The 16,263-nt window shown below is 34.5% G+C and overlaps 1 protein-coding gene across 1 annotated transcript in view; it reads left to right on the forward strand.

The window, feature by feature from the left end:
- The window catches only part of LOC142320360 (PDF receptor-like), a 1,017,753-nt gene that overhangs the window by 887,287 nt on the left and 114,203 nt on the right, over positions 1–16,263 (forward strand). The window contains exon 7 of the mRNA XM_075358068.1: positions 3,241–3,418. Coding sequence (XP_075214183.1) covers positions 3,241–3,418 — 178 coding nt within the window. The remainder of the gene's footprint in view (positions 1–3,240; positions 3,419–16,263) is intronic.

The following is a 16,263-nucleotide window of genomic DNA, read 5'->3' on the forward strand; positions in this document are numbered from 1 at the left end:
TCTTTGCTGGACTTGGTGGACCCCTCCGCTTTTTTCACGAAAAGTACCTCCGGTTTTTTTGCAGCTGACTGTATTCTCGCTTATTTTTGACAATATCAGCATAGCACCTAGGCTGTGCTGTGGCCGGGACTGAGACCGGTTTTTGAATAACTTTGACCTCCTTGAGCTGGGAGGCCAGCTTTTCATAACCTTCCGCCAATGCGGACAGAACATCTTTAAAACGCCGGAATTGCGGAATAAATTTCATTGCACCTTTGAGCATACTCTGCGGGGGGTTTCTGCGAAAACCAGAAAATTATCTAGCTCCTCCTGCATTGCCCTAACCATCGGGGCAGAACTGCCTGGTCTGGCCTTCTCGAACTGAAACTTTTCCACTAGTGAATTCGCCTTTACTGCCCGGGTGGGCGCTCCTGTGTCCTTCGCGGATTCTTCATCTTCTGATGTCGAGGAAGTTGAAGAAAAAGGCTCCGGCCTCCTCTTTCGCCTGGACTATTTAACTTGCTGGAAATCTGCCATGATCGGAGATTTCCTAAAGTTGTTCCCTAAAAATGATCAACTGACTCTCGCTGTCTTCCTCCTACGACTTTTTTGGGCAAGCCCACAAATGCAACTACTTCTAGATTGGTACCGTAGAATATACAAGGAAATTCACCAGACTAATACTAATACTCAACTTCTTTGTTGAGAAGTTTTTCGAGAGAAGATTGGCGCACATCGGAAACTAACCTAAATTGCCGAGCACGTGGCAACTCTTAGATCAACCACGTGTTTTTAACAAATCGTATTCACTTCTAACTGAAATTCTACTTAATCTATCTGCTTATAATTTACAAAACGTTTTATATTACTAGTATTTGTCATATAAATACTAATTAACATAAATGAAATGTATTTAAATTGTATTTTTATACTCTACCACACTTGTCGCTACGTGGTTGTGGGACTAATTTAGAAAACACTTATACAGATACAGAACTTTATCTTCAGTCACTTTCCGAACTCGTACACTTGTTTCTACCACACTAATACACATTTTAAGATATCATGCACTGTATTTAGATACTTTTATCCGCTTGTAATCTATATTTTCTAGTAGTGACGAAATGAACGTCCTACTAGCACATTCATTTTTAAACCAATGACATTGGTGGCAATAGTAGTAATTTTTGAAATTTTATATAGTGATCTAGAGAGGATCCACAGGTTTGTTCTAGTGGTGTACACGTCATTGCAAATCAGCCGATTTTAAAGACGAGAGTTCTAAGGTTCAGAACCTAGTAAATTCAGTTTTTATACGTATTTGAATACTAGATCGTGGATAACGGTGCTCTTTGGTGGTTGGGTCTCAATTAACCAGACATCTCTGGAATAGTTTACCCATTTTAGGAAAGGAGAGGATGAATGAGAATGATATGTATGAATGAATGTAAGTGAAATGTAGTCTTGTACAGTCTCAGGTCTACCGTTCCTGAGAAATGTGATTAATTGAAACGTAAAGTACATCAATATCCACGATCTAATATTCAAATCCGTATAAAAGGTATGGATGACCTAAGATTGTACGAGACTACACCACATTTACATTAATATATATCATCCTTTGAAGTAATACCTTACGGTGGTTCTAAACAGAACTAAACAGAATGATCTAAAGAAATTAAGCTTTATTATGATGAAAGTGCTTGTTAAGTCAATCGAATTAAGTGATGGAAGAATATTCAGCATTATTTTTAAACAAATTTTTATCCTTTAACAAAAAAAATTAAAGTTTATCAAAAATATTTGGTTGCTTATACATGTATTTCCCAACTTTTTCTTTATTTTCGATTCTATCGGACGAGAAGGTATCTTAATACCCAATTTTTTTTTTATAAACTACAATTTTTTAGCATTGTTGAATAACATTGCTTTAAATTAAAGCAATTTATTGAATTACTCCAGTAAATAAATTTTTAAACACCAAAAATGATAGCGCTGAATGGGATCCGTACTTAAAATATCAATTTTTTTGTACTTTAATTTTCAAGATGCAATTTTCTACGTGCATCTAGTGTTTATTGCAGACCAAATAGAAAGTTATTCAAAAGAGAAGACCCCATGAGACACCGGTTAAGAAATAATTTTTTTTATAATTTCCGATAATTTATTTGTTCTTCTAGTTCTAGCTGTTATTAGAAACTTTATATATCAATGTCTAGCATAAAAGTCAAACGGGATCCAAAATTGTTTACTGAAATTTTTTGATTTTTTTTTTTCATTTATACTTAATTTTTAAGATAAAAGCGTTATCTGATAAAAGTATTCAAATCTGACCCAATTTTGTCTACTGAACATTTTGATTTTTTTGCAACTGTACACTATTTATTTCATAATTAAGTCGATATCTAAATAAAAACCTTTGGTGAATTTCAGATAAAATTCTGTTAAGGGCAAAACCAGGAACGTTAATCCAATCCTTTTTTGTTCTTTTTTTTATTTTAAAAATCGAATGAAAAAATACCAATATTCTTTGTAATTTGCCCTATTAACCATCAAAAATAACTTTCCGAAGTACTGTGCCATTTAACTAGGAATTTTATGAATTTTTTTATTCTTCGTAAATAGAATAAGCAAATATTCTTCTCTCTTAGAATACATTAGAACCTCTCGTTGAAGTTTATTCTCCCTCTTAAGTAATTTGAAACAGAAATCTAATCCTACAAATAGCTTTACAGAAATCTTTAATTATTCCTGTTTTTACTGATCTTTTCCACTTTAATAAATTATTTAACGATTGTGATAAAACAAGTTTTTTGTATTATAGTAGAATTTTTCTCTAATCGTGAGTCTGCCGAAGCGTAAACGTAGCAAAGTAGATGAAATTCTGTTTGACAATAAACTGAATCCCGAACAAGTTAAATTAAATTTTTTTATGATTCACACTTTATTATTTGGTAAACACAAAGGTACGAATTGTTACGCTGTGAAAACAGTTCAGTGTAAAATCCGAGTATACGTTATTAATACAACCTATTAAATTTGTTTAACTTTTTTCTATATATTTTGCGATTTACATCGCTCTATATATCGTTCAAATTACTTTTTTTTTAACTGAAAGATTTTTTTTGTCACTCTACTAGTTCACCAAAAGAATTATAATTCTTTAATCATATATCTAATCAATAAAATTATTTTAATAAAATTTTATATTTTATCAATCACACTTTATTTGCTCATTTTATTTATTTATTTATGTTACAGGAGTCTTAGAAATAACAGAACCAGAATCCATAAGAATTTGTTCGTCGCCATGGTGATTCAAGTCGTAATACGATTGACACTTTACATAGATCAAGCGTTAGTAAAGAGTCCCGATGAATACAAATATTACTTGAAAAAACGTTATTATCAGACATCTTTCCAAGGCATTGATAACACTGTAAGTGCAAACTTTTATTTACTACGTTTGGTGTTTTAACATTTATAAAAAATAAGATTTATATTTGAATTTTACATCGTTCAACTTTTGATATAAAAATACACAATAACATAAAAGCAAATTTTTTTTAACTTTATTAACCGCTTTCAAATAGGTTTCGAATTGGCTTAAAAATTAATAAAGAAAAACATAACTTTAACGAAATCTGTTGGCTTTCTTTTTCTTTTTTTAGTTTAGGAGCTTATTTTATTATACGAGGGTAAGTCAATTATTATCCGCAATTTATTTTTATTTTTTTTATGTTGGTAGTACTGTCGTGTTGCGTAGATGACGCATGCGTGGTTTAATTGTTATTATGTTTGTGCAGATTTGATGCTGCTAGGTTAGTTCCACTATCGCTGCCCTGCTGTTAACCATGGCTGCTCCGCTTTCTGTTTGCACCAAAGAAGAGCAACTTTCAGCGATCCGTTTTTTTGTGGTCGGAAGGTGTATCAGTGGAGAAATTCATCGAAGACTTTCGGTACAATACGGAAACAGTGTGTTGCCGCAATGGAGTGTCTACGAATGGATAGAAAAATTCAAAAATGGTCGTATAAGTGTTACGCACGACGAAGGAGCCGGACGACAATTAACAGCCACAAATGAGGAAAACATTGAGTGTGCACGTGACACGGTTTTCTTAGACAGACGAGTAACTATCGATAAAGTGACACATCGTCTACAAATTAGTCACGGTTCTGCCTAAGAAATCATCCACAACAGGCTTGCGTTTCATAAAGTCTGTGCAAGATGGGTCCCAAAACAACTCACAAAGTTGCATACACAAACGCGCTTGGACATCTGCCAAATTTGGATCGCTATGGTAACGAACGGGACATCTTCTTAGACAGAATCGCCACTAGTGACGAAACACGAATCCATCATTACGAGCCGGAGAGTAAACGGCAGAGTATGGAATGGAAACATCCAAATTCTCCCTGCAAAAATAAGTTCAAGACCCAACCGTCCGCAGGAAAACTGACGCTTACGGTTTTCTGGGACTCACAAGTACTGAAACATTATGAGGAAAGGGGCACGACAATAAACAGTGCGCGTTACAGTGAGATGCTTACTGCCAAGCTGAAGCCTGCAATTCGAAACAAACGCCGAGGACTGCTGTCGAAAGGTATTGTGTTGTTGCACAATGCCCGTCCACATACTGCTGCCCACACTATTGAAACTCTCTAGAAACTCAACTTTGAAGTACCGGCTCGGCCTCCGTATAGTCCTGATCTTGCCCCTTCTGACTACCACTTGTTTGGTCCACTCAAAAATGCATTAACGGGCCGTCGATTTACCTCAGACGAAACGGTAAAAGAAGCAGTGCATTCCTGGCTCGCAGCTCAACTGAAAACCTTCTTTTATGAGGGCATCAGGAAGCTTGTGCAACGATGGACCAAGTGCGTTGAAATGCAAGTGGACTATGTTGAAAAATGATGTACATGTAAATAAAATTGATAACTAGATTGCGGATAATAATTGACTTACCCTCGTATAATACCAATTTTTTATCTACTATTATTCGTTTTAAATCAATAATGCGGCATTTACAAAGATTTTTTAACGATAATGTTCGGTGTCAGAAAATACTTCATTTACGCTGTCTTTCCTCCTCCATGATGTATTTTACTTATCCCTGTTTAATTACAGGGTAAAATCTTGTCTTAAAATGTTCAATTTCACCTTTCTTTTGGCGAAAATATTAATTTGAGGTTAAATAATTTTATAATTCTTTCCAAAGTGAAATTTACGAGAACAAAATTTATAGCCTATAAGGAATTTTAACGCTTTTCTTTATGCGAAAACATTTTTAAATTTAGAGTAGTAACTCTTTTTTTTGGCGAGTTACGATTCTTTTTGTGATAATTGTACCGTTACTACGGTATCGGTATCGGTACACGACAGTCCAATCGACTGGCGTTAGATCACATGATTTTGGAAGCCGATTCACTGGACCATTTCGTGAAATAATTTTGTTGAATTTAGCTTTGATGAATTTTTATGCTAAATTATTGTTTCAATAAATCGATTGTTTCGGTAGAAGTATGAGGTGTGGCACCATCCTGTTGAAACCACAACTATTGCAGGTCGATGTCATGCAAATGTGGTAACAGATAGTCACCGATCATTGTTCATCTGATCATCTGTAACGATCACATTGACAGTAACAGTTGCTCCGGCCACATTTTTAAAGAAATAAAGACCGACGATGCCTCCAGCATGTAACTCACAGCATACAGTGCATTTTTCATGATGCAATGGAGACTCGTAAATTTCCTGAGAATTGGTTTTATTCCATATAAGGTAATTGTGTTTGTTCGCATAACCTTTTAATGAGAAATGATCTTCGTTACTGAACAACATTTTTCGATAAAATAGTGAATCAGTTTCCAGCTGATTTAGGCACCATTCACCAAGCAAACGACGCTTAATATGGTCTTGCTGCTTAGTTCTTGCACCAATTGCATCTTGTATGAGTGTAGACCAATCTACATCTTTACGTAGAATTTTCCATGTAGTGGATGGACAAAGTCCAAGTTGTTGAGAACGGCGACGAATAGACACATTCGAATCTTCTTCAACAATATCACTGACAGCACCGATATTTTCGTCTGTACGTACAGATCTTTGTCTTGCTGTTGGTTTTTCATTGAGTAGAGTAAATGTTTTTCGAAATTTACAATAGTTCGACGAATAAGTTGCTCTGATGGACGATTATGTGCACCATAAAAATTACGAAGTGCTCTAAACGTTTGGCGAACAGAACATTGATTTTCATAATATATTTCCACAATTTGTAACGTTGTTGCGGCGTCCGTTTTTCTATGATCATTTACCAATTCTCACTGATCTGAAATGATAAATCAAAATGGCATCAAACAAAACAAATGACAGCTATCTCTATCAAATGTTCTATCGTTCTAAAAAAAAAAACACCCTTATTTAGAATTTTGTAAAAAAGGATGTGTTGAATTTGATTTTATTTTGCCGTTTAATATACTGTTATTAAGTTATGCTAAAGCCTGCTAAAATAGTTTATAAATTAATTTTGATTTTATTAAAATTAATTAATTTAATTAAATTTATTTTATTAATAAATTTTGATCAGTTATTTTTTAAATAATAAAATAGAAACTTAAATTACAAAAATGTGTTCAACATAGGAAAAAAATTTTAATTTAAATTCTGAGCAACTTTACACAGTAAGCCTATTATAAATTATAAATTCTATTTCCCCTTGGTTTTCTTTTTTATTTGGATTGCAATCTGCTGTTGTTGATTGCATTGATTTTATAACCACACATTAAACATACACGAATAATTCAGAAAATTGTATTCTACCAGCAGAGTACAAAATAAATATAGCCGAATGTATAAATAAAATGCATTAAGTGGAAAATTTAATTTTTATATATAAATATTTTCCATCTATATAAATTAAGTGTGTATGTGTGTGTGTGTGTTTTTTTGTGGGTGTATGTGTGTTTTTGTGTGTGTATGTATGTGTGTGTGTATGTGTGCGTTTTGTGTGTGTATGTGTGTGTTTTGTGTGTGTGTGTTTTGTGTGGGTGTGTGTGTGTTTTGTGTGGGTGTGTTTGTGTGTGTTTTGTGTGTGTGTTTTGTGTGGGTGTGTGTGTGTGTAATTGGTAATAGTTCTGTTTTTTTATGAGTAGCGCAAATATTTAACCCATAATACTAATTAGTCTTTGAATGCCAGTATTTACCAGGCGCTGCATTTTATTTCTTTATTGTAAGATTTTGTACGGTTCTATACGTTTGTGTAGATCGTAGGTATAGAAATTTCTATACTTTGTGTTAAAAAGGTGAGTCTTATCCTAAAATTTCTTATACAACGATTTGTTAAAAATTTACCAATGACTTTATTAATAAATTCATAACTTAATTTTTTTTCTGTATAGATTTTTAACTTCTTTTATTTCTATTTTTTCCTAAATTAAAAAAAAAGAGAAGTGTTAAGTTTAATAGAAATATAACTATTTATTTTATTATTTTTTTTTTTTAATTTTAATTTTCTTCAGATAAAAGATAATAGCTTTGTAATCGATAACTGCCGACCTCAATCGCATCCCATCCAGGTTTTAAGATTACCCTCATCAAAGCTGCCTTCAAACAATCGGAAAGCAGTCTCAGCTAAGGCACCTCAATAACAGCCGTCCAAGCGGCTCTCTTATTACAGGTAACAGATGGTGAAAAAATCCAGGACAAGCTGATCAATCCCCGGTACCTTTCTCAATGCCATTCGAGAAACCACTCGATCTGTGTCAACGGGAACGGGTTAGGATGTAACACCCTTCAGGGAATGGCAGTTCAATGCCTTCTCGGCATTACAGCTTCTTAAAATAGAAAAGGCACCGACTGCACTGCCAGGCACCATAATTGCAGTTTGAATGAACCTATCACCTGAGTCAAGACAGGTGAACTCTAGCAATTTATTCAGAGCAAGCCTGCCTGTTCTTATGCAGTCCCGCTCGAAAGTCAAAAGTTAAGAAGCTCCTAATGCGTGACAACCGGCGAGGTCGGAGCGAATAGCTTCCCGACGTGCCAGAGGATCGCAAAATAAATTTGGCCTCACGAACTACGTAATACGTTTTATCTAATAAAACGTCCTTATTTTAACGACGGTGGCCCTCCTGCAACGCACTACGCAGCTGAAAACTCTACAACTGCGCAGGTTGATTAACTGCCACCGATCATTATCAGCCCCGACGACGGGAACGTAGAACATTGTTCTTGCTGAAAATCACCACCGGTGGTGTAAATGCATGTTTACAGTACCAGAGGCCGAAAAGCAAGTAAAACAGAAGACAAGTCTTTTCAGAATTCAAAAGACGGAAACTAAAAGTCAAGTTCAGTAAAAAATATATCGAGAATGAACAAGCACCTTTTAGAAAAAGAGAAAAATTTTAAAACACGCTCCACAGAGAAGGTAAATAAAGAAGTACGACAATCTGTTCTAAAAGAGGTAACGCGGAAAGAGTACGGCAGGGACCTTTATCGTAACAACCAAGCATTGCTCACAGAGGTAGTTTTAGTGTCCAAGAGAAAACCAGAAATTCTGAAATAGGAGGTGCAGAAAGCAATAAAGAGGTTGAGAGACAAGTCACCAGACTCAGATAGCGTCACAATGCCGACCTACGTGGCGCGAGTGGCTTGACCTTTCATCCGGAGTTACTGGGTTCGAATCCCAGTCAAGCCTGGCATTTTTCATACGCTAAAAAATTCCGTTTGTGTATCCCACGCACAAGCTTCAAGCTTATGTGGTGACATCAAGCGTAAAAAAATTTAAATTATCAAAATAACGTTTGAATTGGGTGTTACGACTATACACCAGAGCTGAAAATACGTATGGTTGACTGGAAAATGGTCTGATGAGTAGGCAACCTCAGTATTCATACCCCTACTTAAGAAAAACCACAGAAGAGCTGCAAAGATTGTAGAACTATTTCTCTGATTTCACATTCTAGTAAAGTTTTGTTGTATATATTCCATGAACGTCTATGATACTATCTGGACAGAGAAATTCCTGTAGAGCAAGCCTAATTCGTCAAAGAAAACAGTACGCCTGAGGAAATTCTAAGTATTAGATAGGTGATAAAGAAAGCTGAGAGTTCAACATTCCTCTTGTAACGTGCTTCCTAGATTACGCCAAGGTCTTCGACTTGGTCAGGTGGAAAAATTTGGGGAGTACTGAAGGAAGTGGGCGTTCCTGATCTTCTTGTTACTCCATTTGGAACCTGTATGTAAAGAACAGCGCGGTGATTAAGTTGGAATGACACAACGGTGCTCCTTTACATGTTGAGAGGAATACGATAGGGATGTATTCTCTTTCCGATCTTATTCAACATATATCATGCGGAAGAACCTGAAAACTTGTCTGGGGGTGTGCGAATAGGAGGTCGACGTATAACCAACCTAAGATTTGCTAACAATACGACCCTGCTCGCAGGCTCTGAAGTTGAAATATTTCGTATATTTAGGATCAACAACAGATAAAGATGGAGAAGAAGAATGGGAGAATGTTAGAAAGGAAATTCTTAAATCAACAGAAGCGAACTTAGGCGGAATAAAGAGAACTGGTAGAAAACCTTGGATTTCAGACGATATATTGCAGCTGATGGATGAACGTAGAAAATATAAGAATGATAGCGATGAAGAAAGTAAAAGGAACTATAGAAAATTAAGAAATACTAAAACAGGAAGTGCAAACTAGCGGAAGAAGAGTGGATTAAAGAAGAGTGTTCAGAAGTGGAAAGAGAAATGAACATTGGTAAAATAGAAAGGAAAGTTAAGGAAAATTTTGGAGTACATAAATTAAAATCTAATAATATGTTAAACAAAGATCGTACACCAATATATAATACGAAAGGTAAAGTCGATAGATGGGTGGACTATATCGAAGAGTTATACGGAGGAAATGAAATAGAAAATGGTGTTATAGAGGAAGAAGAGGAAGTTGAGGAGGATGAAATGGGAGAAACAATACTGAGATCTGAATTTAAGAAAGCATTAAAAGATTTAAATGGGAGAAAGGCTCCTGGAATAGACGGAATTCCTGTAGAATTACTGCGCAGTGCAGGTGAGGAAGCGATTGATAGATTATACAAACTGGTGTGTAATATTTATGAAAAAGGGGAATTTCCGTCAGACTTCAAAAAAAGTGTTATAGTCATGATACCAAAGAAAGCAGGGGCAGATAAATGTGAAGAATACAGAACAATTAGTTTAACTAGTCATGCATAAAAAATCTTAACTAGAATTTTATACAGAAGAATTGAGAGGAGAGTGGAGGAAGTGTTAGGAGAAGACCAATTTGGTTTCAGGAAAAGTATAGGGACAAGGGAAGCAATTTTAGGCCTCAGATTAATAGTAGAAGGAAGATTAAAGAAAAACAAACCAACATACTTGGCGTTTATAGACCTAGAAAAGGCATTCGATAACGTAGACTGGAATAAAATGTTCAGCATTTTGAAAAAATTAGGGTTCAAATACAGAGATAGAAGAACAATTGCTAACATGTACATGAACCAAACAGCAACAGTAACAATTGAAGAACATAAGAAAGAAGCCGTAATAAGAAAGGGAGTCCGACAACGATGTTCCCTATCTCCGTTACTTTTTAATCTTTACATGGAACTAGCAGTTAATGATGTTAAAGAGACAATAAAGATCCGGAGTAACAGTACAAGGTGAAAAGATAAAGATGCTACGATTTGCTGATGATATAGTAATTCTAGCCGAGAGTAAAAAGGATTTAAAAGAAACAATGAACGGATAGATGGTGTTATAGAGGAAGAAGAGGAAGTTGAGGAGGATGAAATGGGAGAAACAATACTGAGATCTGAATTTAAATTCCTTCGCAAGAGATAGTCCTTCGCAAGAACTATCGCATGAAAATAAATAAGAACAAAACAAAAGTAATGTAATGTAGTAGAAATAACAAAGATGGACCACTGAATGTGAAAATAGGAGGAGAAAAGATTACGGAGGTAGAAGAATTTTGCTATTGGGGAAGTAGAATTACTAAAGATGGACGAAGCAGGAGCGATATAAAATGCCGAATAGCACAAGCGAAATGAGCCTTCAGTAAGAAATATAATTTGTTTATATTAAAAAATAATTTAAGTGTCAAGAAAAGATTTTTGAAAGTATATGTTTGGAGTGTCGCTTTATATGGAAGTGAAACTTCGACGATCGGAGTATCTGAGAAGAAAAGATTAGAAGCTTTTGAAATGCGGTGCTATAGGAGAATGTTAAAAATCAGATGGGTGGATAAAGTGACAAATGAAGAGGTATTGAGGCAAATAGATGAAGAAAGTAGCATTTGGAAAAATATAGTTAAAAGAAGAGACAGACTTATAGGCCACATACTAAGGCATCCTGGAATAGTCGCTTTAATATTGGAAGGACAGGTAGTAGGAAAAAATTGTGTAGGCAGGCCACGTTTGGAATATCTAAAACAAATTGTTAGGGATGTAGGATGTAGAGGGTATACTGAAATGAAACGACTAGCACTAGATAGGGAATCTTGGAGAGCTGCATCAAACCAGTCAAATGACTGAAGACAAAAAAAAAATATGAAAAAATGAAAATTACTTAAATATAGATGCTTTCATACAGGTAAAGAATTAAAATTAAAAAAATGACTCCTGAAACAAGTGGACTTTAAGGAAATTTAAAAATATATAAATATTTTGTTTCAGAGGAGATATTAAGCAACCATCCGAATAATTAAAGACTATGTTATTCGAAAGTAATTATAATGTAACAGGTATACGACTGACGTTAGTGAGACGGGAAGTCAAAGGGTATACGGAACCGAGGAAGCCGTGTTTCATACACTCTCTAGGGGACTAGAATTTAACTAGATGAGACAATTCTCCGGTTTGATCCGGTTTCATATAATTCTGAACAACTGTTAACTCTCAGATGTCTTAATTAATGTTTCTTCATCCGTCACATCTAATAACATCGCTACTAAATGACCATGTATCTTTGTACCACGTCACGTAAAGTTATTTTATCAGTTTGTGTTATCATCGAATGAGATCAATTATTTTCTTAAAAAAATAAGTAAAAACCTTCTTTACCTATGTTTGATTTTATTATAATGAACTTAGTTATTTGCACATTATTAGAGTAGTTAATGGATAGAAATATAATCCAAAATAGGTGGCTACGTGATGTAAAACTTTATAAATAATAATGTCCGTCCATAATTTTACTCACCTGAATACAATTGACTGAAGCAGATGTTCATTTTTATTTACTTTGCTTTCAAGACTTCTTATTTATGCATCATTTTATAAAATGATCCCTTTATACTAGATAAGGGGATAATGAGAAAAAATGTAATTTAAAGGAAATGATTCATTTACTTTCTTTCCACTACTTAATTTTTTTCTTTGTTTCATTCATTAGTCATCAATAATTTCACCCAGGTGATTAAATTTATGTGGATATGGAAATAAAAAATTAAAATTTAACGAAAATATTATTAATATTTTAAACATACAGTCATCTCCGATTATCAACTCCGATGTTTCTTGAAAAAAAACAAAGTTATAAAACCTTATTAAGAAGCTAAAAATTTAAAGTTTTTTTATCTTTCTGCGATAGGTTTTACTCCTTCATTCATTTGTTACTTGAATGTATGCTTGTTTTCAAGATAATGCTGTAGACGCATCGGCACATATGTTGGCGCAGGGACTGAAAGCCTATGTATTGGCATTTTGCATGCATTGGCCTCTGTTGCAAGCAATCTAAAAACATTGTCATTTTCTATGTCTTTTGTGGTACGGTAATATATAAAAAAAAGATTTCATAAACTTGCTGTAGCGTATATAATTGTTGAATATTTTTCTAAATTATGTATTAATTTTGTGATCTAGATCTAATTTCTGTTGTATAGTAACTAATAATAATAGAATCGTACAAGACTAATGTACTATGTATGAATTGTTGTAAACACAACACGCAATTCTATAAATTTCATTTACTTATTTTTAATCTATTATAATCAGTGCGGTGAGAACGGATGCGGTACGCATCCCTTGTGATTATGTTCTAGAAGTGGTTATTATAGAAACATTTATTGCGGTGTATATTTTACTCAATGAAGGAAATAGCTGTTATTGATTTATTTTTTATATTTATTGCGTTGTTTTCATTTAAGGCTTTGTCATAAATTCAGTCATTTAAATTTTTAATATTTCAATAGTTATTTTCTTTTAAAATTCCCAATTTAGGAAAAGGCACAGTATTTCATACTCAGACGAGAAAAAACGTATTCAGTGTTTACAATTTCATTTTACAAAACAATGCCGAAACCGGAATTGAGAGGAAAACTGAAGTGCTGAATACGTTTGTTCAAGCGACAAAAGTATCAAAACGAACGGCCCAAAGAATTACGGCAAAGGGAAATCAAATGAAATTGAGAAGCCATCCGTGTTGGTTTCGCCGAGAAAACACGTAAATCGCCCCAGTACAGTATGCAATTTTGATACGTTTGACGGAGATGCTTTGAGGCATTTAATAAATAAATTTTATGTGACCGAAATTGATTCCTACTGTGGAGATATTTATGCCAAAAGCTCGTGAAAGTGAAATTAATTTCAAAGGAAATAAAAACCTTTAATAGATTTATATCTTTAATAGAGTTAAAGATATATTACATAAAATGGGATGTAGATGGAAAAAACAGAAGATTTAACTGGAAAATAGTGATAGAACGGCACGATATTAAAATGCAAAGAATGAAATTTCTACAAAAAATGTTCCTGTTTCCCGAAAGATGACCGATTCTATACACAGACGAAACCTACATTCACAGTAGTCATGGGACATCCCAACCCCGTAGGGGGAAGACACCTTGTGATGTTATCGGTCGCCACGCAACCCCCTCCGATTCGAGCCCTGAGGGGCTTTACCGGATGTCGTCTTTTGACCCTCTAACTGATTACATCTCACAGTCATCAGCCAGGCCTCGGCAGACATTTGAATCAGTAAAATACAAATCAAATTTTGCCTTCACGTAGGCCTCAAACGGATTGTTTTACACCCAACCTAACAGGATTCTCTCAAACTAACTAACCGAGACCACGGAAGCGCGAACCCCGCGTCTAGTCTAACTTTGACAACATCGTTCGTGAGTGTGAATCCTTCAGAAAACTTGTTCAAGTTTTAAGTTAAATCAGTGCTACACTCATACCAATCAAAATTATGTTTTTCATAGCATAGAAATTCAGACCTACACCCAAATAAGTCGACCAAATTAGGGACCTAACAAGAGGAACGTAATTTCATTCCGGTCTGCACAGGAGCCGGGGACAAACCCCGCACTCCCACCCGGTCTAACATTGGAGTCTCGCGCGGCATTACTAAGACATGCGACACCAAAATCGTGGGTAGACACAACAAACCTTCGTGAAGGACTGAAAACACCAGCATCCAAGGGCTCACTATTAATGATTATTCATGCCGGCTGTGATAACGGATTCATTAACAATGCTTTACTTATGTATAAGTGAAATAAAAAAGAAGATTATCACAAATCGATGAATTCCGAAAAGTACACGAAATGGTTACGGGAGAAGTGTATTCCCAACTTATCATCTCAGTCTGTCATTGTACTAGATAACGCATCGTATTACAACGTTCTGATACAAAAGCAGCCAAATTCTAATTCTTTAAAAAACGATATTAAAAAAATCTAATGTGGGCACCATATGACTTCCTTGTACTCCTATTAAATCACATATCCACATTTTTTGCTGCACTTCATTTAAACTTATTTTATTTGAAAGTGAGATACGATCCTCCAATTCTTTAATAAAGTGAACAGTAACACAATTGCATTGTTGTGAACACCGCATTGCATCACATTCTTTTGTGGTGTTCGTATCAGAATTTTATATTAGTGGTAGAATTTAGAGCTAGTGTGGACTGCATTATTTGTTGAGATGGTAGATGATGAAATGAAGCAACGCTATGTTCTTCTTGAATCGTTACATTTAATTTCTTGTCACCCTTGACATTTTGATTGAATTGCAATAGTTACATTAAACTTAAGAATGTATGGTACTTTATTCATAATTGCTTGAACATTACCAAGAAACTATGAGTCCCCTTGGACTGAAATGAAAACACGACCGCACTGTGCGGGATTCTTACGTAGAATATAACTAACACTAATTGTCCATCCGGACGAAATGAATAATGCGACCGCACTGGGCGGGATTCTAACGTAGAATGGTCATATTAAATTAACTCGCCGGCCAGCGCTAGTAGATGCTAGAGTGCAGCACCAACCGGCTCAACATGGAACGGAACCATTAGTTTATATATTAATTTGTTTCACGTCGCTTAAGTAGTTGCGGTGAAAATGAGAACGTATCGGAAGCCTAACCTATGGGCACATCGGTTCCAGTCCGACTTCATAAACATATATATTTTTAACTTTTTTTTTTTTTAATTTATATATATTGATTTATTAATAATTATGTACCTCTGTAAACTTTTTGAATTAAAATGAAAAGTGGATAATGTTTTATTTCACTAATAACTTCATTTTTTCATTTTTTATTTTTTTTTTATTGTTATTATTGAATTATTATTTATTGTAAAACTTTTTTTACAATCAGAAGTTAATAATTATTAATAAATCAATATATTTAAATTAAAATAAAAAAAAAAAAATTATATTTACATGAACTCGAATTCTAACCGATGTACCTTTCCCTTGCAAAGGCCAATATAATTAAAATTTCATTTCGCTATAACTTCGGAACAAATGAAAATAAGTACCACTTATGATAAATCGTTGAAAAGCTTTCAATGAGGGTTTATTACTGCAGTTAAGAAAAAGTCCAAAATCCAAATTCTTTGGATTTTGGGCTTTTGGACACTTTTTATCCAGTCGATTTCAATCAAAAGGAGAGGTACACAGCTAGATGTTACAGCAGTCCTAAATCCAAAATTTCATCATCCTACGGCTAATCGTTTTTGAGTTATGCGAGATACATACGTACGTACAGACGTCATGCCGAAACTAGTCAAAATGGATTCAGGGATGGTCAAAATGAATATTTCTGTTGAAATCTGAAAACCGAAATTTTTCACGATCATAATACTTCCCTTTACTTCGTACAAGGAAGTAAAAAGGGTGACCGAACAACGAATTAACTGTTCTCCTGCTATGGCGAAGACTTAATTATAAGATATTATAAAATTACACAATGAAAATCAAAAGAAGTTTCTAATAGATGACATTTTCGAAAATTATGGTC

Source organism: Lycorma delicatula, chromosome 2, assembly GCF_047948215.1.
Source record: "Lycorma delicatula isolate Av1 chromosome 2, ASM4794821v1, whole genome shotgun sequence".
Taxonomy (NCBI): domain Eukaryota; kingdom Metazoa; phylum Arthropoda; class Insecta; order Hemiptera; family Fulgoridae; genus Lycorma; species Lycorma delicatula.